The sequence below is a fragment of the Falco biarmicus genome, chromosome 4 (genome assembly GCF_023638135.1).
Source record: "Falco biarmicus isolate bFalBia1 chromosome 4, bFalBia1.pri, whole genome shotgun sequence".
Taxonomy (NCBI): domain Eukaryota; kingdom Metazoa; phylum Chordata; class Aves; order Falconiformes; family Falconidae; genus Falco; species Falco biarmicus.
This window is the reverse complement of record NC_079291.1, coordinates 17,525,932-17,549,803: the sequence shown is the minus strand read 5'-3', so window position 1 is coordinate 17,549,803 and position 23,872 is coordinate 17,525,932. Positions and strand designations below refer to the sequence as shown.

The 23,872-nt window shown below is 41.9% G+C and overlaps 1 protein-coding gene across 3 annotated transcripts in view; it reads right to left on the bottom strand.

Moving 5' to 3' along the window:
- Positions 1-4,550: 4,550 nt before the first annotated feature.
- The window catches only part of STAC (SH3 and cysteine rich domain), a 74,825-nt gene continuing 55,503 nt past the window's right edge, over positions 4,551-23,872 (bottom strand). For all 3 annotated transcript variants that reach the window (XM_056338025.1, XM_056338026.1, XM_056338027.1), the window contains exons 7-11: positions 20,088-20,152; positions 19,090-19,178; positions 15,813-15,864; positions 15,553-15,690; positions 4,551-7,538 (exon numbers count right to left, since the gene is read on the bottom strand). In XM_056338025.1, the coding sequence (XP_056194000.1) occupies positions 7,440-7,538; positions 15,553-15,690; positions 15,813-15,864; positions 19,090-19,178; positions 20,088-20,152 (443 nt within the window). In that variant the 3' untranslated portion in view covers positions 4,551-7,439. The remainder of the gene's footprint in view (positions 7,539-15,552; positions 15,691-15,812; positions 15,865-19,089; positions 19,179-20,087; positions 20,153-23,872) is intronic.

Genomic DNA, 23,872 nt, shown 5'->3' with positions numbered 1-23,872 from the left:
ACATACCACACGTACTGTCAGCTTGGTCTCCCCTGTGCCTACTAATGTGGGATGATGTACTTTAGGCTTGCCTGTAAGTCTGCTGGGGGTGATTAGGAGCCTGATCACGCTCAGTCCCACTAATCAGATAATTCACCTTCCCAGTACCCATCTGGGATCTAGTGATTTCTGGTTAAGTGGTCAACTATGGTGTTAAAAATACAAACATGACCCTATACTTCCTTGCAGCAGGAATGAATGGCAAACCAGATTGCTGCTCTGGCCAACTTCAGACGTGACTGTGGTACAGGTACATCACTGGGGCTGGATGCTGTCCAGCTGGAGATCAGGCATTTTATATTCAAGTCACTCCAGGCTCTGCCTAAAACACAAAACCGCTAACGAAGATCGTTGCCCTCCTTCCCTTCCTTCTGCTTGGGTGCTGGTGTCCATGGCATGAATGAGAGTGTCTGCAGGGAGCTGCTGTTTACCAGGGGACACTATCAACACAGAAGCCTGGCCCTGTCACCCTGCAGGGGGGAATTTCCCACTGTACCCTGGATAATATCCACAGGAAGCGTTGGTTGCCTTTGACACAGGGAGAAAAGCCAGGGAGGGGTGGGAGACCTTTGCAAGACTGAGCATGAAGACACAAGGCAGTAGCTGAGTAGGATGTGGAATGAGTGGGAGAGCAGGACAGATTTGCATTCACTTTGCGTTTCTTGAGCCAAAACGTGGAGACACCAAGTAATAAATAATGTGAACAGACTGTAAACAGGAGTTGCTCTCCCATGTTTATTACAACTCATGTAATACTTGAGCCTTAGAGACCCCAACCTCTTCCAAAGGGTCAAAGAAGGTAGTGTCTGTTTTTCCCCTTCCATCCTTGATCAGGTGGCAGTGGACCCTCTCCATACCCAGTGCTGGAGGGGATGTAGTTTACAGCAGCCCCGTATCCCTCCGAATAAGAGTTTCCAACCAGTTCATAGAAGGTGTCCATATGGGAAGTCTGCTGAGCCAGGGCCAGTGCCAGCCTTGCCTTTCTGGGGACAACTTGCCCGACAGCAAACATTTAAGAGCGGGGGTGTGCTGCATGGGCAACGCTGCAGGGGTGTGCAGGAAAGCCAGACTCCGTGGTTTTGGAGACTGCTGCCTCGTGGCTGCTTTGTTTGGCATAGCTTCGGTTATTTTCCTCCTGCCAGACACAAGGGCAAGCTAGTGACCAGCCAGCAACAGAACTGGCATGATCCCTGGAAGGAAGAGCAGCTGGAAAGAGGCTCTGGCTGGCATGGGCTGGGCACGTCGGGAACAGCCCCGAGGTCTGCTCTGCAGTTGTGCCCCCACGCTTCCAGTGCTGTGGGCATGGGGTGGGAGCCCCAGCCACGGCCACCCTGCCAGGACCGGCCCCGCCGAGAGCAGGGGCTACATAGAAAAGACACACTGAAGTGTTTGCCTCAGTACAACTACTGCACTGTTTCTTTTAAAAGCTGGGTTTTACCCACAGCTGCCTCTCATTTTTTCCTGTTTGTGATGAAGCAACACTCAGAGTCTTTCAGTTTTGTGTTGTCAGCCTCTGACCTTACCCACTGGCGAACTTCTGGTAGCATAGTAATTATTCAGATGTTGATTTACTTCATTCTAATGAAGGTAAATATATGTGCCCTCCTCATAGTGTGTATGTGGGACTGAGCAGCACTTTAAAGAAAAAAATAAAAATTTAAGCCCCCAGGAATGGCTGCTGGTTTCCTCTCTCTCAGGCCCCTGAGGAGAAGCTATTTATTTTCAGTATCTTGTTATTGTGAGGCAGCGAGGTCAAAGCGGTGTGATTTACATGTTGTTCTGACAGTGTTTTCAGGCTACCAATTCGTGTGTGGCATGCAGTCCGAACTGCGCTGGATGAGTGGCGTGCATTTCGGAGCAGCTGAGTATCCTGGCTGTGCTCAATGTATTTGCAGTTCAACTGCCCGTAACTCTGGGTTCATGTGTTATACGCTTTGTCTGTCAGACATAAAGCTTGTCAAGGCTAGATTTCCCTGGCTGTACAGCTGTCTGTCTCAGTACTTATCAGCCACCAAGTACCATCCAAACTAGATGCTGAGCACATTAAGATAAGGAAAAAAAAAATTAGTCAGGACAGATTTTTAAGGGCATGTGCTCTTGCCATTGGGTTGATGTTAATGAATGCATGATATACATATATATGTATTTATGTGTTGACTGTATTTACATAAATGAAATTACATTAAGCTTGTTTGGTTGAACAAAGGACATTAATTTAGGTAGGTGTTATATAAAGAGCCTTGGGCCACTTAGGAGGTGGACAAATGTGCTGACCTGAAGCAGTCCTGCTATAGTTTTTTCTGGGACCTTTTTGTGGAGACCCTGCCAAGTGTTCATTCCCTAGGCACATAAAAGCCTTCTATATAAAGAATGGGTTTAAAAATAACTCTCATGTACCTCTTAGATTCAGATGTTCTTCTTAGCCATGGAAAACTCAATGTTGTGATGACGTCTATTCCCACAGGGGAAAATACGTATTCTCCTTGCTTTACAAAATGTAGTGCGCACAAGCTGGATGATTTGGGACTAAATTTTTTTGTGAAATATTTCAAATATGAAACTAAAACACTTGTGTTGCTCTGTACCTATTTGTAGTAGAGCAAAGTATACAAGGAGTATGCTTGGGACTTTCATTCCCACTCCTCCCTCCAGAACCTGACATTCTTGGTACTTGTTCACTTTTTTGTGCTTATTTTCATTGCTGTAAGAGGTATTTGATAAGTGTGTCACCAGTGAATAGAAAATACATATCTGCATTTTGGTTTTTGTCATGTATGAATGAGACCATGAGAACCAGACCACTCTGGTCTGATTGTACGGGTCAATACTACTCCCTCTGGCAGGTCGTAGCATCTCAGAATGTTGTCCAGCAGAAGCGCTGTGAAATGTTAGTAGAAAATGAACCACACACAAACCTACCTCCCCAGGCACGTGATAAGCACGTGCTACTGTTGCTCCTGGAACTTTAGGACAGTTGTTATTTCTGCAGGCAGGGATAGGGCCATGCTAATATTCTTCCTGTTCAGTACTTAAAACTAAAATGTCCTTAATAGGATAAGTTCTATATGATATTAAAGTTATGTTTGTATTTCAATGTAAAATGTTCTAATAACCCTTATCCTCCAGATGGTAAAGGAAATTCTATAGAAAGAAAAGGTGGAAAAATGCACCTTTTTTTTTCTCATTACTAATAACCATGACTAGTAACTTCAGAGACACTGTAAAAAGTACAAGACACGTGTAACGTATCTGTGACAGAGATATATATGTTACAGCTGCACATCCAGAAGTTAAGGCTAAGAATTCTTCTGCCCTGATGTTATGTCTGTGGAGCTCTACACCTGACCTGGTTATCCAATGCTCCCTCGGTTGCTGATAGGCACAAAGTGGTGATTGCAGGGCACAATCTAGCTTGTGCAAAAGCAGAAGTCTTCAGCCGGTCAGATGAACCATAGTACTGAAGTCCATGTTACTCTGTTTTCTGGGAAGGGGTGAAAGCAAATCAATTTACTAGGTTAGTTGTAGACATTTACAGTTAGATCAGACAAATTACATCATTTGGGAGAACGATAACGTTGACTAGCCTTTTCCAAGATAAAGCTGAACTTCAGTCTCTGTGTCATTCAAGGGTTCTTCTTACAGTGGATGTAAATGGGATAAGATTGATACGGCTTGCTGCCTTTATTCAGTGCCCTTTGGGGAAGGAAAGATATAATTTGAGACTTGTCTGCACAGATTTAAAATAAGTGAGCTGGGTTCATTTTCCAGAAACATCTGTCTAGTTCCATTTTAGACAGTCTACATAGTCTCTGGAGTCTGCTTCAGAAGGTCGTGGTTCTTACAGACCTCCAATGTGCAGGTTGCTCTGATGCCACAGCTATATTTAGTCAATTGAATCTCAACAAATAATTAAAAAAAAAAAAAAAAAAAAAAAAAGGCCTGTAAGCAATACTAAAGATACACAGTGTTCGTAGGAATAAGTGTCTCAGTTCCCTGGGGGCAGTGAGCCCACAGCTGAACGTGCACTGCATGATCTGTCTCTGAAGGAAGTCACTGAGCCAAAACAGCCAAGTGTAGAGAAAGATGATAATAAAGCGAGATACTGTATTATTTACAGATGGGAGGAGATCGTGATTCAGGCAGCTCATCCTCAACTCATGTTGATTAACTGTACTTAGCACTTACAAAAAGGTTCTGTAGCTAGTTCTACGCTGTGATGGGATGTTGAATGGCTTAAAATACATTCTGATCTGCCAGAAACAAATGTTCAGGATGGCCCCACCACAAAACTTCACTCCGAACCTATACATGCTACGTATATTGCGGAACTACTACTTTAGAAATGGTTTGCTAAATGTGGCAAATGCAAGTGCTGTAGATTTTAAATGAAAATGCTCAGTAACATCTGTTGCTGATGGATTTAGTGAATGTTCTTGTAGGTGGATAACTGAAAATGATGTAGTCTGATGCAAAGAACCCAAGAAACATACGCTTCTATTCTCCTTCCATCCATCGCATAGTCTTTATTAAGCAGAATATTAAATTAAATCTGAACAGTATTTATCTCCTAAAATTCAGTTTTTCTGAGCATATGTTGGATAAAGTCCATTCCATCTTCTGTCTGACTTCTAACTGCCTGCTAATGCAGTATCTATTGCGATCTGCATATGTTAGGAAAAAAATGTCAGGATATTCATCTGGATTCAGAGTAAGGCATCCAAAATAAATGTAAGGAAAATGACCTTAATTCAGCAAGGTGCTTCAGCTTTAAGCATGCAAATAGCCAACGAATCACATGCTTAAAGTAAGACTCACGTATTGTGCTTCTTGCTAAATTAGGCATGTTACATCTACATATCAAATGGCAGCAAAAGCCCAGTAAAAACACAAGAAAAACCCACAAAGAAAAGATAACCATGAAAGCTTTGGTTCAGAAGCAATGCTTTCTCAGATGTAATACAGTCCACATAAGGTCTGTCTTGTTTTTACTCAGTCATTTTATTTTATTGCTCAGTATCAAAAGGAATCAAACTGACATTAATTAAAGGCCATTGTGAGTTGTAGGTAATATTCATATAGTTCTTTGAATAGCATGATGCACATTGTAGGGACAAATTGAAATTATAGAAGACTGAAATAGGGAATCACAGTATGATACAATCATGTAAACAATAGCACATTAATACAGATTTCCTTCGTCCACTTGACAGGCCTGATCAAAAGTAGCAAATATTTTGATTCTAACAAACACTTGAGTTTTTCTTTTGAACAGCTGAATATATATTAAAAAAATAATCCTATAAATCAGAGTGGATTAATACATCTCTACTGCTTTTCTTCTTGATCTTTAAGGCTTATCAGAATTGTCTGTCCTCTCACTGAGTTTATTGGTTACTAAGAAAATGAGCTGAGCAAATGTTCATTGTTTGAACTGAAAAAAAAAATAATTATAAGTTGCTGATATTCCCATAGAAGATATGAAATTGGATACTTTTGATCAGCCAGGAGGATATTAATAGTTGGTATAGACTTCTTATGTTACGAAGGACCATGTTTCAGCAGTTGACACCCCTGCAATTAAGTGATATGTAAGAGCTGTAAAATGGGTCTAAGTGGCTGAAGACTGATCTGCTCCGGGAACTTCTGGCCGTGTGGAAAGTCGCACTGGATTTCGTAAGGCTTCGAGTAAGATCAGGAAACTATTGAGAACTGGGCGGTGCAACAAAAATTAGATCTGCTTCAGTACATGGAAGCAGGACCGGTAGCTTCTTTTTAGAATTAATGTCAGCTTTCCAAAGACCTGTGCTAGCCTTGCTGCATGTGCATTTATTCCTGCAGCATCGGGATTCAGGACATTAATTAATTTGGGGTTAATCGCAGTTAAAGACTGGCATTCAGTCTCAAGCTGGTCAAATAAGGCATGAACTCAGCAGGAAGCTTTGGGGTAGGATTTAATCTCTATGTCATAATACAAACTAAGATGTTTAAGTGTATTTCGTGCCATTACATCCAATTAAATACTTGGAAATTAGGTTCCCAGTCTTTAAACTTCATTAAGGCCCCTCTTCTACAACAGTACTGGCTCTGGCTGACTTGTATGATTTGGTCAAGATCCGTGGGTCCCACAGACTGTTCTCCAGGTGATAAAAGGTTCATATGCCCAAAACATGTCTGAAGATGGAGGCTTACATGGACAACCCAGAGCTGTCTGCTCAGTCTCACTAGGATGGAGAAGGTTTATGGGATGCTCACGGTGGTTTATGCCAAGGAGGAATTCATGCCAATGTAGTCACTGCTGAATCTGCAACACTTCTATCTAGCAAATGACGAAGACGCCTTTGGTGTGTGAACACAATGCTAAGACACTCGGTGCCTTTCTGTCACGAGTTCTGGATTTTGATAATTACAGACTTCACTTCTATGTGCAGTCTGTCCTTTCCTAGCATTTTCTGTCTTCTGGGGGTTAGATAACCATTTTACTTTTTTTATAAATAGGATTAATATATAAAATCTTTTAAGTGCAATAAACACAGAAAAATATAAAACGCTTTAAGCCTGTGGCTCTCTCCCAGCATTTCACCCATTTTCTGTATCACCAGATAAAGGTGCAGGAAAAAGAGGGACAGCTCCAGGCAGGCTTGTGAATCAGAGGACCAGCTATTTTTGTGAGCTATGAGGGCAGCCATCACACCCAACATACGCTGAGAGCTTTTGTTCGCATACCGAGAAAACAAAGGACACACAGGTTTGCTACTCTTTCCTATGGGAAGATTGCACAGAAAGAGAAAGCTGCCAATTTCCAGGGCACAGTGCATTTCTTGAACTGACGTTCACGTGGTGTCTCCGAACTGCTTTGTTATGAGACTAAACGCTTAAACTGATCGGTTGATACTGGGGACTAAACTGCAGAACCACAGCCACACTTTACTACAAGCATTGGACTGTAGTACGAGGACAGTTTGAATGGTATTTTTCCCCCCTCCCCCCTAAATACGCACTTCAAACAAGAAAGCAGTCCAACAGTTTTCTAAGACACAAGAACAGGACGTGAGTTTAGTCCTTCAGAACAAGCTGTCTGTCTCCATCAGGGCTGTAACACCCATCTTGCACCAGAAATCAGCCCAGACTTCTTTCTTTTTCCTTACCTTATTCCTTTTAGTATCCAAGGACCTCTCATTTCCCTAGTGGTTTCTGACTATATTGTCTTTCAAACATTCTGCTTTTCTTATTTCGTAGTGTTGCTGTGGCAGTCTAAATGTCTTTTTCTTCTTGTAGTTGCAGTTTTCTCACTATTTCCCTGAACATCTGCAAGACAGCCCGTCTGGGTTGACACAGTGTGAGATGAGGCAGGCGGGCATTGCCAACAGAGGGCTCCTACTGCAGCAAGCGGGCTGTTGGAATCAGATGTTTTCTAAGATGTCTATGGGGACAAAGCCTTTCTTCTTCCCGCTGTATACTTTGATAAAGCCATCGTGTTCCTTTTCAGAAGTCACACAAATCTGAATGCAAAGAAGGTATGGAAATAATAAACTCTTTGCCATGATCAAAGCGACAAATTATTCCAGGCTATTTATTAGATGGATTAAACATCCTGCTAGTTACTTCTTTAAGTAGAACAATCCCTTTTAGACTCTCACTGCTTTGATAAGAAACTTAAACTTATATATTTAGAGAGTTACCTTTCCCCCGCCTCCCTGAAGTGCCACAGGTATGTGGGAGATGTTAAAATCATTAAGAACTTTGTGGTGGATCAAAGGTTTTGAAACTTGAAATGTGACCTCAACCTACTGTAATGACTGTGATTTAATTGTCTGTGTATGAGAGGAACGGGTATTTCAGATTATGAACTAGCTGGTGGTGGTGAAAAGCAATCATGATGCCAAGGTGGGTCACTGATAGCAGCTGATATGAACGCAGGTGTATTCTCTTCTGCGTGTTTAAGGAGCCCATGCACTTCTCAGGTGAGCGGTGAGTTATGTTATTTACTCAGCCCTCGCACCTGTTTTGCGTACCAAAGTGTGTGATCTGAATCCAGCTCTGCAAGCATGTTTGCATAACACTCCAAATGGAGGCACTCACAGTGAAACCATATGGTCTTCAGAATAGCACAAATATTACATTGTGGTACAGGTTTGCATTTCCTGAAGACCTTTGTGATCTCAGTTATTTCCATTTTGGGGCCCTTCCTGGGATGCTGCTGGTAACCAAGCCGTTTGAAAGCCTAGTGGCACAGGTATTTTAGACTGGGCACTTGAGTACAGAGACACAGAAAATAAAGAACTGTTTTCATACATCTGTGCCAAAGAACTATGTATTTCCTACTAATCAAACAAGGTTAAAAAATAGCCAGAAAACTGATGGTCCTATTGAGACCAACTCGCTGATTCCCCACGATGTCAGTGCCAGGTCTTTAAAGCTCTCTGTCTGGACTAAACACTCACAAAGGCTCTGTCTGATAGACATTTACAGCATTTAATTACAATAATTCAGAAGGTATGAAATGAACAAAAATGGCTCTAAACTGTTCCTGGCTAAATCCATTTCAGCATGACTGTTATGAATGGCATGGTGACACCTAAATACTGCTTCTGAATTCTGGGCCAGCTTGTCCTGTTGCTACATACATAAAATTTACTAGCAACACTGGTGCTGCAAGAGAGAAATAAAAGGTCATAAAAAAGCGGTGAAGCTGCTTCATATTTGCCACCTCCAGTATTTGGCAATGGTCAGGTGCATCTGTACCTACAAACAAAAGTTTTAAAAGCAGACTCATTAATTTTATTACTTTAGCTACCTACTTAACACTGGATTGTACCCCTGGGGCAGAATTACTGAGCACACCAACAGAGCTGACAAGCAATTAAAAAAATTAATGTATTGTTGTTTGGGCTAAATAACATGGAAAGTGTGGAAGAGGCATGGAATTGATGCCATTTAGTTTAGATTCTGTTGCAAAACAGTCAAACTCATTTGTGTCATGAATCCTTAGCACAGCAGCTGCTCCCTCTGCATAGGAAACAGAGAAGTTTAAAGCATGTGTACACAGAAAGATATTTCTGACTGCTGCTAGATGTTGGTCTGTGTCTCTAAGAAAGGCTATGAAAATTTCAATTATAAGAGAGAAAACTTGCAAAGAAGCATGAGACTGAGGATGGCTAAGCATGGCACAGTATCAAAGAGTGGGAAAGAGCATCCTGGTTGAGAGATGCCCCTTCTCAGTTGATCTCTGCTGCTGTGAGGGGAAAATGAGCATTAGCAGCTTCTCCATAACTAGAGCTGGCTGGGTAAAATTAATGCCTGACTCCATCACTGCATTTTCCTACTAAATAAAGATGTCTGCAACACCTTTAGCTTTTTGCATAGGCCAAAGAATCCCGCAAACTGTCAGATCTCCAGAAGGGACCTACAGCAGCTCTGCACTGCTCACTAGCCATGCTGAATTTCTTGCTTAACCTCTGGTGCCACGCAGAACATATTGTGGGAATAGAGTGCTTTTTCCTGATGTCTTGTACTGTCAGCAGAATGATTTGTGGACAAAAGAAAACTACTAGGTATTCTGAATACTGGTTTTCTTTATTTTTTGGAGTGAAAAAGGATGGTTCATTTGGTCTTTTTTCGAGTTTTTGGTTGGGTTTTTTTTGTTCTGCAGCTGGTTTGTGTGTTCCTTGATATCAGTGGGAGTGCTCTGCTACAGCAGTAACTTTAGATGTTCACTGGGCATGAGGAGTATGAGGCCTTTCTGTAAGAACTCTCACTCGATGGATCTGAATTGACCCAAATTCCAGCTGAGATTCTTTCACGCTAATACCCTAAGCTTTGCATGTGTCATCCCCAGACGGCAGTTTTCTCCCACTCCTTTCCTTCCTTTTTTTCTGCGTTGGGGGCAGAGCAAGCCTAGCCACAATATGCTACATTTTCCTAATCCTGTGCAACTCGGGAGGTCTCCTGGGGCTGTGGCAGCTGCTGGAGCTTGGCAAAGCCCTGAAGCTGCTCCAGACCTTGTGGTTTCAGAAAACTGGGAACACAACACCATCTTTGGCCACTCCTGTCCTTATCCCCTTCGGTGAGTGCTGCCACAAGTTGTAGCCTTAGATTTTGGCTCTTGTCTTTCTTAGGTCAGTGTAAATCCGGAGTAACCCCAGAGAAGTGCATGGTAGTATCCAGAGTTTTGGACTTCATCTGATGAATCGGCTGTTGCTGGGGACTAGCCTTGGTGGCAGACAGCAGACACAGTGACTGTGAAGGCACAAGGTGCCACAGCTACCTTCAGGCGATCACAGTTTTCTGTATCCAATTGGAAACTGCTTAAAATGGCAGCTACTCATGCTGGCGTGATTTCAGGGCAAGGTGGTTGGCCTGACAAGGTAAGTGAGCCACCAAGCAGCCACTCCAATGATTGGTAGCAACACAAATGGAGACAAACAGTTGCTTTTTTTCCCTGTGCCCTGGCTCAAGAGGTTAGTAGTGGAGTAAGCCACAGGGTAAGGAACCACACCTCAGGCTATTTCTCAGTCAAGTGATCTTCAGAACTAGTGGAAAGTGGGATCTACTATTATAAAGTCCCTTCCCCATTCTTTCATTTAATTTTGTTTAGAAAAAGTCTCCAAAATGAAACAAGCAAGCGCTCGTATTATGACTGTTGTCTGAACTTGTCAACATCTGCCCTGAGGATTTTCTGTCATTCAGCCCTGAGCAGATGGGGAAGAAGAGCAATTAGGAAATGATCCTTTAAGCTGCACGGTCATTAATATTCTCCTGTTCTTCTAAGTCCTGTGTTTTGAATTTGGGCTCAAGTGGCAAATTCTCTTTGTCCAGGAGTAATTTTGAACTTGCTCTAATTTTCTGCAGCTGTCTTTTGCTTATCTTCTCTCTCCCATATATTTAACCCATCTGTCGGCCACAGACTAGTTTTGATGAAGCAGGAATTTGATTATGAGGACAGTACAGCTTCAAGAGCTGCCCTGAAGCCTGCAGACAGTTCCAGGTCAAGAGGTCTGAAAGCTCAGGTCTTCTGTTTGTAAGAATGACAGCACAGGGACACTGAGTTTTTACATCTGCTGCTGTCTGTGCATGAAGTTCTTGCCTACATGAATTTTGTGGATGGAAATGGTAAGTAGTTCAGTTCTCATACCCATTCAGCCATAGTGCAAATGATGATGACAGGTTTTATATCAGCTGTTTCATTAGCTTTTGGACCGAGAACACCAGCTAGTTTTACTTATGGCACTTCTTTCGGGTTTTAAAGATGACCTGGACTGAACTAGCTGTGCCCATGTTTTGGACTCTTGAAAACTTGTGTGCCACTCAGTATCTCTGAATGAATGGGGACACCCATCCCTGTCCAGCAAGACTGATGTCAATAAAAATCAGAGACAGCTGGAATAAGAGCCTTTTCCCCTTAAGCCTAGTTGTGAAGCGCAGCAGTTATAATTGGGGAGCACATGAAAAACTGCAACATTACTTTCTGTGCATGGTTTGTGTTTTAAGTGAGTGAGTCTGAATGCGTAAGTCACAGTGATGGAAATGATTTTCAAAGGTAGCTGAGTCATGCTCTTAGAAGTTCAGCTTCTTTTAGAGCATCCCAGGACGAAAAATATGGGGACATAAAGTAATTCCTAGGCTGTGAAGTGAAAAGCCAAGTAGAAACAAAGCATCTAGACTTATCAGAAGATGATCTGAGACAGGTGACACTGGGGCTGGAGATCTGGGCTGCAATCCTGCTTTATTGAGCCTAGCCTTGTGGATATGTTTAAGCCTATTCTCAGGCTCTCCTGGAGTGGCTGGATCATATCTGCACATAGCTGCTAATGTACACATGCCTAAAAGTCACTCTTGAAATTTGTGTGGCTGGGTGTTGGGGTAGGAGAGTTGTCCCCTGAGCTGTGGTGCCAAGGGGACAGCAGGGCTGACAGCTCTGGTTCAGAGGTTGTAGCCATCACAACAGCAGTGGCCTATTTGCAGTCGCTGCAGAAGCTCGAAGGTGGTTTTGGTAACAGGGCTAGTTTACATCAGTGACATTTATGAAATGCATCCGTCGTGAAATGGAACTGCTGCACTGACCTTTTAGTAAACTCACGGTCCACATCTGTCTGAGGCAGAGTTTCTGATTGCCAGTCTTGTTACAAATGTCATGGTTTGGGGTCATTGCTATTGCACAAGATGTCTTGTGCAATTTAAAATCAATTTTGTAATTTAATCACAAAAAGCCCAACTCTAAAGTGGTTTGTATTAGTGTGAGAGGCAGCCAGCGAAGGATGTGAAAAGTAGTTTGTGTTTTGTTTTTTTTTTAAGTGGTTATTTCCTTCATTTAACTAGGATGTTAGAGTAAAAAGACATTCAAACAATACAGTATTATGACTTCTTTTAAAAATAAGGATGACCAAAATCATTAGACGCATTTTAAGAGATGTTTTTCTAAACATTGATTATATATTAGATATGGTGACTCTTTCTTTGTGAAAAGAGGTCACATCAGAGCCTGTAGTCATGCAAAGAATTTGTGTAATGTATGGTAATGAATTCAGGTAGGCTAGAGCAGAAGTTACAGGCTGAAGGAAACGTTATATATATCCAAGCTATAGTACAATCAATCAGAGTTGGAAATTATGCAGGTAGTGTTGTGTGTCAGCTTAAAAGAGTGGAAAGCCACAGAATTTGGCTGGTTTTGGTCTCCCTGTTAATAATCTTGCTTTATTGATGTCAGAGGCTATGTCTGCCTCCCTCCCACAGATTCCTGGTTGAGCCCTGTGGTGCCCAGTCATCCTTCAGGACCCACAAATCTGTCAGTGAACCCTGAACTCCAAGATGCTGATGTCTCTAAGGCAGTACACTTTTTCTCCCCTCAGGCTGGGTTTTGTGTTTCATAATGAAATTTTCAAGGGATCCTTTGTGAAGACTAGCTGGTGCACATTGCTCGAGATGGGTGAGCACATTGTGTTGGTTTCCCCTCGGTCCTCTTCTTGAGAGTTGGCTTTGCCAGAAAGGTTTGCGTGAAGCTGGAGCTCAGAATGTTTCCCAGGGCATGAAAATGCCAAGTGATTCCAGAGAAAGCCTCGCCCACTGTGCTTCAAACTTCGAAAATGTCTGTCTTCCTGAAATGGCTTTTCTTAAGGTAGACATGTGGATTTGTTGATGTGAATACATTGCCTTTTGCCTTACAAGAATAGACTCTCTACCTGGGAACATTCATGTAAGGCACAAAGGGGATAGAGACCTGCTCTATAAACCATGGATGGTATCAAGCAATATAATGAAAATTCATATTACTGTCACTGGATAAGTTTTTCTGTTGGTATATCATCCTTGCCTTTTTTTATTTCTGGACTCTCGTTAGATCCTACAGAATCTGACTGGGTGAATGAACATTATAAAATTGAAACAATTTGCCATACTATACTCACAAGAATTTATTAGACCATCTAATGAGTTTTTCTAGCTAAAGTGGGCCTTGACAGGAATTGATAGCAATGAATAAAGCTACCTTCTTGCTAATAAATAAAAATCCCCTTCTTGCTAATCTGGAGCAAACCAGTGCTTTGCAGATAGTACACACATTGCACTGGCAGCACTCCGGACACTGTGCTCAGAGACAGCTGAAATGGCTGGTTACATCCCACAGAAATCTCCAGATAGCACAACAACAAAAAAGAATTCTGCCAAACTTTTTCCAGAAGTCCCATCCAGATGACACTTTTTTTTTTTTTTTTTTTTTATGCCTTCCCTATTGCACCCCTCTCTCTGCTTCATGTGGAAAACAACAGGGAAGTAAAGGACAGAAAATAAGGACAGCAATGGCTGAAGAAAGAAGAAAGGAAGTTTGACTTTGGAAATATAAAATGATTTTTTTAAAGTAAAAAATTCCCAGTAACAAAATGTTTTCCAGAATAAGAATATTGTTCTGGTTTAAAAAAAAAAAAAAAAAAATGTTGCCATTCAGGCAGCCGTTCAGGGATGTGGACACACATTGCACAGGCTATGTTCGGGAGCCCCTGTGCTCCTGTCCCCATGCTGCTGTGACACGTTGGCCCTTGTGCATGCTGCAGGCTCTCACGGGGGGGCTGTTATAGGTTCATAGAATCAGAACCATTTAGGTTGGAAAGGACCTTTAACATTATCAAGTCCAACTGTTAACCTAGCACTGCCAAATCCACCACAAAACCATGTTTCAGTGCAAAGGGAAACTGAGGCACAGACAGCCCCTGCAAAGCTCTCTATTTGGTGGAGGGCTCAAACCCTGTATAGAGGGACAGTGGGAAGCAGATGAGTGTCCATGTCCTGTCTGGAAATTACTCAAATCAGCCTTGAAGCTACTTGAATGTCCCTTGTTTATGTAATTTGTGCAAGGGTGGGGTGGGATCTGTTGGCTCCACTCCTTCCCTCTCATGTCTCTGCATTTGTGTGTTCTGCCTGATCTCTGCCCTTTGCTTTACAGCAAATATTTATTTCTTTCTTCCTGTGAAGCCTCTCCCGCGTGGACTGAGGACCTGACAGCATTCACGTTCAGCCTTAGCATTTGTGTGGGTTTGAGACAGAGCTGATAAATTTGCAAAAACCCAGGAAGCAATAGACAGACAGGACAGATTCATCCCTTTCTTTGCCTCCTGCCCTACCAGAGATGATGACGTGCCCCTGACTACGAGCTCTCTTGTGAGCCTATTATGAAACAGGGACAACAGGAAAACCTCATCCTTAGATGAGGCTGCCAGACCTGCCCATTTAGAAACTGGTTTTGTGAGAAATGGGACAAGAAGCTGAGCCTTCACTGTTTGCAGCAGCAGCTACACTAACAGAAAGGGTCTGGTATGCCCGCTGATGGGAAGGCACTCAGACCTTGACCATTCCTTCATGCTGGCCTGCCACATTCCCACACTACCATTTTCCCAAGCTTTGCCCTTTGTGTATTGCTTATTGTGGAGCACAAAGGCAGCAAAATCTCTCATTTTGCTTTGGTAATATTTATTCCTTCTGTGTGCACATATATAAACAATCAAAGGAGGTGTTGGTTAAAAAATAGTTTAAGCACTTTCTCTCTTTCTAGCAACTTCAGGGCTGCCAATGGACTATGTGCACAGGAGCAGTTCAAATCTATTCTGGTTACTGTATTGCTGTGCCATGCTGTGTATACCCAAGGATTATTAGCACTTACATGGTTTTTTTTATTACATTAGCTCTAATAAAAGAAAACCAGATCATTTTTGGGGTACACAAGGTCTGCCTCTAAGACTGTGTGTTCCTCAGGCTGTCCCTCTGAAGTCAGTAGGAGAGTGAGTAATATGTGAAATATCTTCATGACTGTCTATCAGACTGAAAATTTAGGGTAGGTTAGGGAGCGTGTGTTTGCACAAGGCCAATGCTGCTCTTAACTGGCTACTAGACATTGTTACTGCGCAAATAATAGATCTTGAAGTAAAACTGCAGGGTACAGCATCTGCCTGTGTTCATCTTGCACAACTTTCCCTCCAGTCAGACTGCTGGATGGTGGGGATGGTGGGGATCCAACACAAGGGAACTTACCTGGTTCTCTTTCAGAGTTATCTGTCCCTGTTCCTTGCAGCCGATGAACGTCCTGATACACCTGTAAATCTTCTCATTGTGTTGCACTCTCTGAACAAAGTTAGCAGGAAAAAATCCAGTTCTGTCATTGATTTTCCCCTGTGGAGAAAACAGATTGATAGAAGATCGTTAACGCTAGTAGCTTTAATACAAGTTCAGTATTGAAAATAACATATTTTTCCCTTTAGAAAGAAAACAGATATAAAATAATTAGCACATACCTTCCACCAGTCTTCATTGGAGTCTTCCAGAAGAGTGATCATATCCCCTGGCCTGTAGTTAGAAGAGGAATAGTAGTTGAGATGACTCTTAATTGTTATGCTGCACCAGCTTCCACAATTACCTTCTAATAGGAAGGTGGTCCTTGCTTTGCCTTTTATTTGAGCATTTGCTGAAGGTTGACTCAATGAGGCAGCAAGGTCCTCTTCAATCATACATCACAATGTAAAAAGAGAGTCTCTGTATGTTTGTGCTAGATCTTTATTTTGCAGCCACATCTGTGGACTGGAATTCTTGCTTCTTGTTTAATACGAAATTGTTTAAAATACAGTGCCTCTCTGTTACAGGCATTATCTTGGTACTTCAAGATATTTCACATTGTTGGGACACACCACTTTATCATCTATGTTTTCAAGCTGCGATTGAAGAAGGAAGGCAGCAGGCAAATAGTTTTATTTAACTGACAAAGGCAATTAGTCAGCAGGGATATAATTCTGCCCAAGAATGTCTTTTTTATTTGAATGGGACATATTTACCTTTATAATGTGTGTTGCAGGGTTGTAATTGCTAAGTATCAGCATCCAGCTGACTAGTTCCAAAGCAGAGCTAGGAGAATAATTTGGCTGGAAATGCTAATAGCAAAATGTGCTGAATGGATTTTGTGCAGGTAGTTGTACAGTTATTTGACCTCCTTCCTCCCATTGGTGGCACTTCATCAACGTTATTATGTAATTATAATAGCACTGCACTGTAGAAAGTAAGTGGCAGCCCATTTCCAAACAGATTAACCTCAAAAAGCTCTGTCTGCTTGATAACAGGCATTTCTTTGATCTTAATAAAATTAATGGTTGACCCCTAATTATTCAGTTTTCCTTCCAGTCCCTGTTAAGCTCACTGTATTGTGAGGTATCAGAACAAGAGCTTGCAAATACATCTGGAGCATGTGGTGGATAATGGGTCCAACGTAACAGGCTCTTTCAGAGCACACATAGAAGATGTGGACCTGTCCAGGATGCAACTAGAAATGGGGGAGGTGGTGGGCCTCTTTGGTCCGCTTTCCAAGTGGTTATCATTGCTGCTGACAACCGGAGAAGCAGGCATTTAGTCTTACAACACTGTGTAATTTGAACCAGAAATTTCCAGCTTTCACAGAAAGGTGCTATCAATAGAGCAGCAAGGTAGGATTTTTCTCAAGTCTTCCTCAGGATGATGTTCCAATGTGTTTGGAATAATTAAATGTTGCTGAGCTGAGAAAAGAAGCTAGTGAAAAAGGACAACTTCATATCCCAGTGGTAAAAGTGTTTTTTTCCATAGCAAAAGACATCTGAGTCCCTTATTCCAGTTAATATTTAATATACAACACTGATAGAGGTTTTGAGGGAGCCAATCTTGCCACTTCAAAGTGAATAGGCTGTAACACCACTGGAGCCCTTACACTGCAAGGTAGAACACCTACAAGAAAGATTTAGAGAACCCCCTCTTCTAAATACCCTTCAGCATGGTTGTTAGAAAAGTAACAGAAAATATAAACTTCTTTTGTTGTCAGATAAAGATGGCAACTGAACCTAAAGTCTTTCCATGTCAACAGTCTGAGTACTGAGATATTTAGATGCGAGACCTGCAGATCTTGCTTTCTGATATTTTTTAGCAGAGGGCTAACACAGATGTCTTTAATCCCCAAAAAGGATTCAAAGTGGAAGTCCTAGCTGGACCTACATTACTCTTGCTGTTACTCATTGCACCCCCTCAGAGGTGAGCTGAGATCTCCAGAAATCTGCTCTAACTCTTCTTCCCATCTCAAGTCCCTCCCCCACTGCTTGCCTTCATTGTGTTAGGGCTGATCGGTGTCCAGTTGATCCCTGACTTGGGTTCCCAGGACAGTGCTTGTCAATCTTGACAACATTGCCATGCTAAACCCGTCTACAGCAACTCAGCTATGTTAAATGAAAGTTCACACAGCTGAGCTGAATCCTGCCTGGCTCTGCAGTGACCAAACAACATTTCTAGCTATTTGGCATCCCTTATGAAACAGTGTTAACCCATGCATTACTGACTATCTGGCCACAGGACAAAAGACGCTGCTGTAGGTGGGTAACACTAGTCTAAAACCTGGCTGGTGGGTGGCTCTGCAAAGAGCTGGTTAGTTATGACAGTCCAGGATGCAGGCTGCAGGCTACTTTCTCCCCTAATATGAGGGCCAGAAGAATTTCAGAAAGTGATGTGTTTTCTGGATTGCTATGTCTTGATGAAGATGGTGGTTCAGTGCAGGCTTGTCTGAGTGGTGTTCCTGTTTGTGGAACAAATGTGCAAGCTGGAATACACCCCTAAAGGAGCAGGATGCAAAGTGGAATCCCTCAAACAGAATAGCTGGCAAGTTGCACTGAAGGTCACCATACCCTCTGGTTATTTTCTGAGGAAATAATGATTAGGAAAAACTGGCAAAGCAGAATGATAGGGAAGTTTGTAATTTCTGCCTTACATCCCACCCCTTGTTTTCACAGCAGTGAGAAGGCACAGCTGGGAACGGGAAAAAGGCTTTCAGTGAAGGAGATGCTGATGAGAGGGGCATTTCTCTGGCAATTCTCTAAATTCTGTGCCATGTGCATGGTTATTTTGATATAGGAGATGACTTAAAGAGAGGTGACACATTTCACAACAAGAGCTCTAGCAAGACCATGAAAAATGTGAGTAGCATGAGTCAAACATTGCACTAAAAGATGTCCTTTCACTTCAGTGGGCTTGGATTAGACCTTGCAGTGCCAGCAACTGATGCAGAGCTAAGGAAGGAAATGTTAAAAATTGGAATTAACAAGGTTATTTTGCAAAGTCCAGAATGCATCTTTCTTATGTGAAAACACTGCCATCCAGCAGCTGGACATCGTTCTCTTTTGTCAGACATAACCTGAATGTGAGAGAAAATCAAACGGAACTGGTAAAATGTTCAAGATCAGCCTGAGAGCTGGTAAGGAATTCCTAGTTGAAAACTTCTGGCTGAAAAAACAAAGCAACTGAAAACTGAATATTTTCTAGCTGAAAGCCATCTTGTTCTTGAAGTGACATAAGTGTTTTTGAAACTTTTTAGTTACTGTGTCCTTGCCAAAAAAGTTACTCACCAGCTTTTTACCTATGAGAACATCTTTGTATCTACAAGCGGATACCTCTATAAAAATGTTTAATACAAATGTCAGAATGTACCCTTCCTCCCCCATAGTCATACACAGCCACATGACCCTCAGTTTGCATTAGTCAAATCAATGAACAAACATTTTTGGGCTTTACCTCATCTCCAAGTCTTCATTTTCTTGTGGTACAAATTTGTACAAGGCAACATAGGTGTTCATTTGTAACGTGCTTTTATAAAAAGGTCCCTTAAAAAGAAAAAAAAAGAGAAAGAGAAAATTTAAAAGTCTGTCCTATACAGGAATTTGATTCACTTTGTTAGAGACTGAGGAACCAGGGCCTAAGCTTCCGAGAAATGACCCAGAATTATCTCACCACTTTCACATCTTCGAGGACTATGGCCCAGACACATTGCAAGCCACTAAAGCAGCAACTATCTTCATTTAGAAATAAAATTCTTTGAACCCCAGGATCAAATTCAAAGCTTCCAAAGAACACAAGCAGAAATCTGCTCAGGTTGGTCTTTTGGGTGAGATCTTAAAAAGGAGTCTGCCTTTTGCTCTCTATTAATGTACATTCTTATAAGCCCGGTAGTGTATTACAGCCATTATATAATGTGTCTATTATATAGTCCCCATTATTGATAAAGCAAGAACGATACAGTACACAGGTCAAAAAAACCACGGTGGGAAAATCAGTTTCTTAAAGAGAAAGTTGCTTGTGCTGGGCTTCCCACAGAGAAGTCTGGATACTCTCCTTGCTTTCTCCACTGATAATCTGCAGAATAAAAAGCACCTAAAACAAACTTCAAATACTTCTCTCAATCAAATCTGTGATTTTTATGCTACTGCAGTTCTATTGTAATGACCTGGCCTTTACACTGGATCTTTCACATTCACAGTATCAATTTGTAATAAACAGAAGAACATCAAAGGGACCATAACGGTTAAACCAAAGAACCATCTAGTCCTGTATATTGCTTCCAGCTGTGACCAGTGGTCCAGAAATGGTATAAGAACAAGACAGTCAGATATTGATGCTTCTCCAGAATAGTTCCCCAGCAGACCTACTCAAGGTCCACAGCTGTCCATAAAAACATAAAGACTTTTATACGACTTCCCATTCCCATTGCATTCTCACAAAATTTATGACCTTACCAGTGTATGTATATTTTTTGGTTCTTCTCCAAAGTGTTCTGTGCCGTTTTCGGAGTATGTAAACACTGAAATAAAGCAATCACATGACATTTTAGGAGTAGTTTAAGACTCTTCACCTCAACAGGATCACCTTTAATTTGTTAGTCTCTTCCCTTCCCCCCTTACTTTGCTTGATCCCTTGTGCTCTCCTCTGAACCCTTCTACACCCCCAACAAAACCACATAGACCACTGACACATGGCAAAAACCAATCTCTGTCCTGAAGAATTTAAAATTAGTAGCAAATAACCATTTTGATCAGATGAATATACACAGGTACAGCACTGGGAATAGAACCTAGGTCCCCTCATTACATTGCTATTTAAAGTCCAGCAGCCTTTTCCTCACAGTGAATGCTGTGTTTTCATGTTTAGGATGAGCAGCATTTCCATTTAAAAGCACTGCAAGACCTGATAACCATATACGAGCAATATTGTGGGAAGTTTGTATGCAAACCCCATTCCTTTGACCCTCTACCTCTACGTGTTTGATAGCCGCCTTTGATCTCTCTCCAGCAGTCCCTGCCTGGGGAGCACTGGATACACTGCTTCCCTCTCTGATTTTATAGGAGGTACCTGAATTGCTTTCAGATCAGGATGGGTTATCTGAGACACAGGCCTGTATGCGTGAAAATTTGCTTCTAAGTTACCAAATCAGAAACTCACGGAATAAGACAACAGTCACAGCACCTAACGTACCCGGTATCCAGTCAGTTGAAACTGCTTCATGAGCTGACCTCAGTTATCTCCCTGCATCGACTGAATTCCCCCTTCACATTTTAAGAATTGCCCAGTGTTTCCTGCTTCTGGATAAAGTCTGAACATTATTTTAACAGCTGGACTCTTTGAGCAGCTAGAACCATCAGCATCTTCTCCCACCTCTGCAGGTGTTTTGAGCAGAAGCTGGATTTTGTAGCCTCTAAAAATCTGGAAATCTTAAAAATGGTAATAAGTAGCAGGCTGATTGAGAACATTTTCTTTTTCTCTGTGCTACAGTTAGATGTGTTGGGGGGGAAGAAGGTGCCAGGGAATACCAAACTGCTGAATTTCTTTCCTGCTCTGCTCTTTCATTTGCTCACCCTTTCTTCCATTAACACGTATTTCTGTGGCTATTTTACACTGTAATTGAAAACCAAACAAAGAGCCTTTGAAGAAGTTTTACGAGTGAAATAGTAAGGTTCCTTAATAGTAGACACTTGTACTTAGACATTGAAAAAAACCCATAGTGTTCTTCTAACAGAGGAAAGGCAGCTAAAACAGCAGCCACAGCATGTGTGGAGAAGATTTTGTACAAAGCAACATCCATTGACCAGCACACACAAACACAGGTTCTCTGATAAAATGTAAGACAATATTGTGCATCATAAATAGCATAATAAGTTTCAATGCGTGAATGGGAAGACAGCATGTGAGCTGATACCTGCAGCATTTCAACTGAAAATGCCCCAAATTCTGCCCAGGTGGCCTGACTGGAGCTGACCTGGGGGCCCCACTGGGCTCCTCACTAAGTCCCGTCACAGAGGGACTCTGACCCTGCAAACTGTCACAGGCACCAGAGGGACACCCTTAAACATTAAATTACTTTCCTGTGTCTTCTATAGGGGTACACGTATATCTGACATCTGTATAAAGGGGTGTAAAGTGCTGCTGCTACAGTCTGGCAGTGTTTAAGTCCTACTTCCTATGCTTTGTTTTTTGTGTCCAGAGGAAAAGGAGTTAGAGAGACGAATAGGAAAAGTTCTCATGAGTAATAAGTTGGGTTATTAGGAGCATTTTGGACTTGCAAAAAGTAATTCACCAGACAAAGTGGAAGTATTTCAGCATCATGTTTGGAGTAATTTCTGCTCTGTGACAGAAAATAAAGGCTAGTTACTAATGTACAGCCTCGTGAGCTGTAGGGCCGACCCAGCCGGTGGGGAGAGAGCTGGACTTAATCTTGTGTTTGCCCAGAAGTGCTCACCAAACCTGTGCTTGCAGGGACATCCCATATTTGACTCAAGGGGAAAGTGCTTAAATTCCTGTTGATAACAGGCTCATACATGTCCCTTAAGGTGCGTTTTGACTTGCGGAACTTCTATTACAGGTGGCAATTCATAGTAGCGAAGGCGTATGACTGGCTTAGAGGAGGCTGAAGGGCTGGAAATTAGGTATGCTGTTTTACAGTTTTAAACTAGGAAGCTTTGCTTCATATTATGTATGCCGGAGCCTGAATAAAAGAATCTTTCCTTGAAGTTGTTGTAGCTATAGGATTGGTTACACAGCCACACATACGCTAGGTCCCTTCACCCTTCTGCAGGCTGTGTCTTTTCTGCTGTTTCCCTTTAAGCAAAGAGTCTCAAATGTACATTTTCCTAAAATCTTATTTGCAGAAGAGGTCTTTTTAATGGGGAAAAAAAAAAAAAAAAGCAAGAACTGGAATGGATCTGATTTATCATCAAGGTATTAATGTGGAACTGCCTGATAAAGAGGCAGTGGTCAACTGAGGAAAAAGAGTAGTGAATCACCCTGTAACAACATTTTGAATTTACTTCATTAAAATCTTAATCTCTCTTTAACTCATGGTCTCTGGAGGCACTTGAATCTGAAGGCCATAGAGGTATGTAGTTCATGTCTCCACACAACAGAAATCCATCTGCTTTCCTATTTGTTTGCCCTAGCAGCAGTAGGCAAAAAAGAAAAAACAAAACAAAACTAAAAGCCAGGGATTTTTACACTCTGAGAAGGATTTTACCATTTCCATAGCTTGTGCAAACAGTGCAAGCGTTTTATTAAAAATCTACCAAGGGGAAATTTTTGGAGTGACTGATGCATAATTTATACCCTGAGCCTCTGAAGGATGGATTATAAAAAAGCCAGTGCTGATCAAAGGAATCGTTAATGTGCCACGGAAGTTATTTGGAGGTTTGACACATGCTGAGTTTTTGAACTAATCTCTTTGAGTAAGTTCCTTGAATGCCTCAGTGCATTCAGTGAATACAGATTTCAGAGGCAAAAGTTTTTTTAGGTTTCAGAAATGAAACTACTGATTGACAATGAAATGAAAAGTTATCTGAAAACTCAAACCAGGCCAAATAATCTCAGGTGGGCAGGATTAAACAATGTGAAGCAGACTGAATTCTTCATCTTTAACCAGGTTAGGTCATCTTGCACTTGCAAGACAGAGGACAAAAAAGTATTGTCAGGGGAAAGCAGAAAACATAGATAGGATGTTCACAAAATGAGAGGGAAGAAATGACTGAAAACAGTGAGAAGTGATAGGAGGAGGAAGGGAGGGAAGAAATAAGGAGGTGGCATAAAATGGGAATGGGCAGCTGAAGCTGACGTTTCACCTACATGAATTGCTAGCAGCATGTGAGGAGCATGGGGGGTGCTATGAAAAGGAAAGCTACGCTCACTGTGATTTGGTTTTATAGTGTATATCTCATGTGAGACTCAGCAAAGCAGCCTTCAGGTGCTGTTAGAGAAGTTGCTGTGGTGGTTTGTGCCTGAAGTTTCACTTAGTGCTCCAAACCCCTTTGTGCTTATTGCTGCCCTCGCTATGGCTGAATGCAAGAACAGGGTCACCAACAATGTCCTTTAGTGGCTGAGATTTAATTAGTAAGCTCTTGATTGGTATGATGGTCTTGAAATCCCATCATACCAATGCTGTAAAAACATTACACTTGTACTGCAAAGCAAAGGAATTGGGCTATTAATATTACTGGCCACATACTATAGTTGTATTGAGAAGCTGCAGTTATAATCAGCA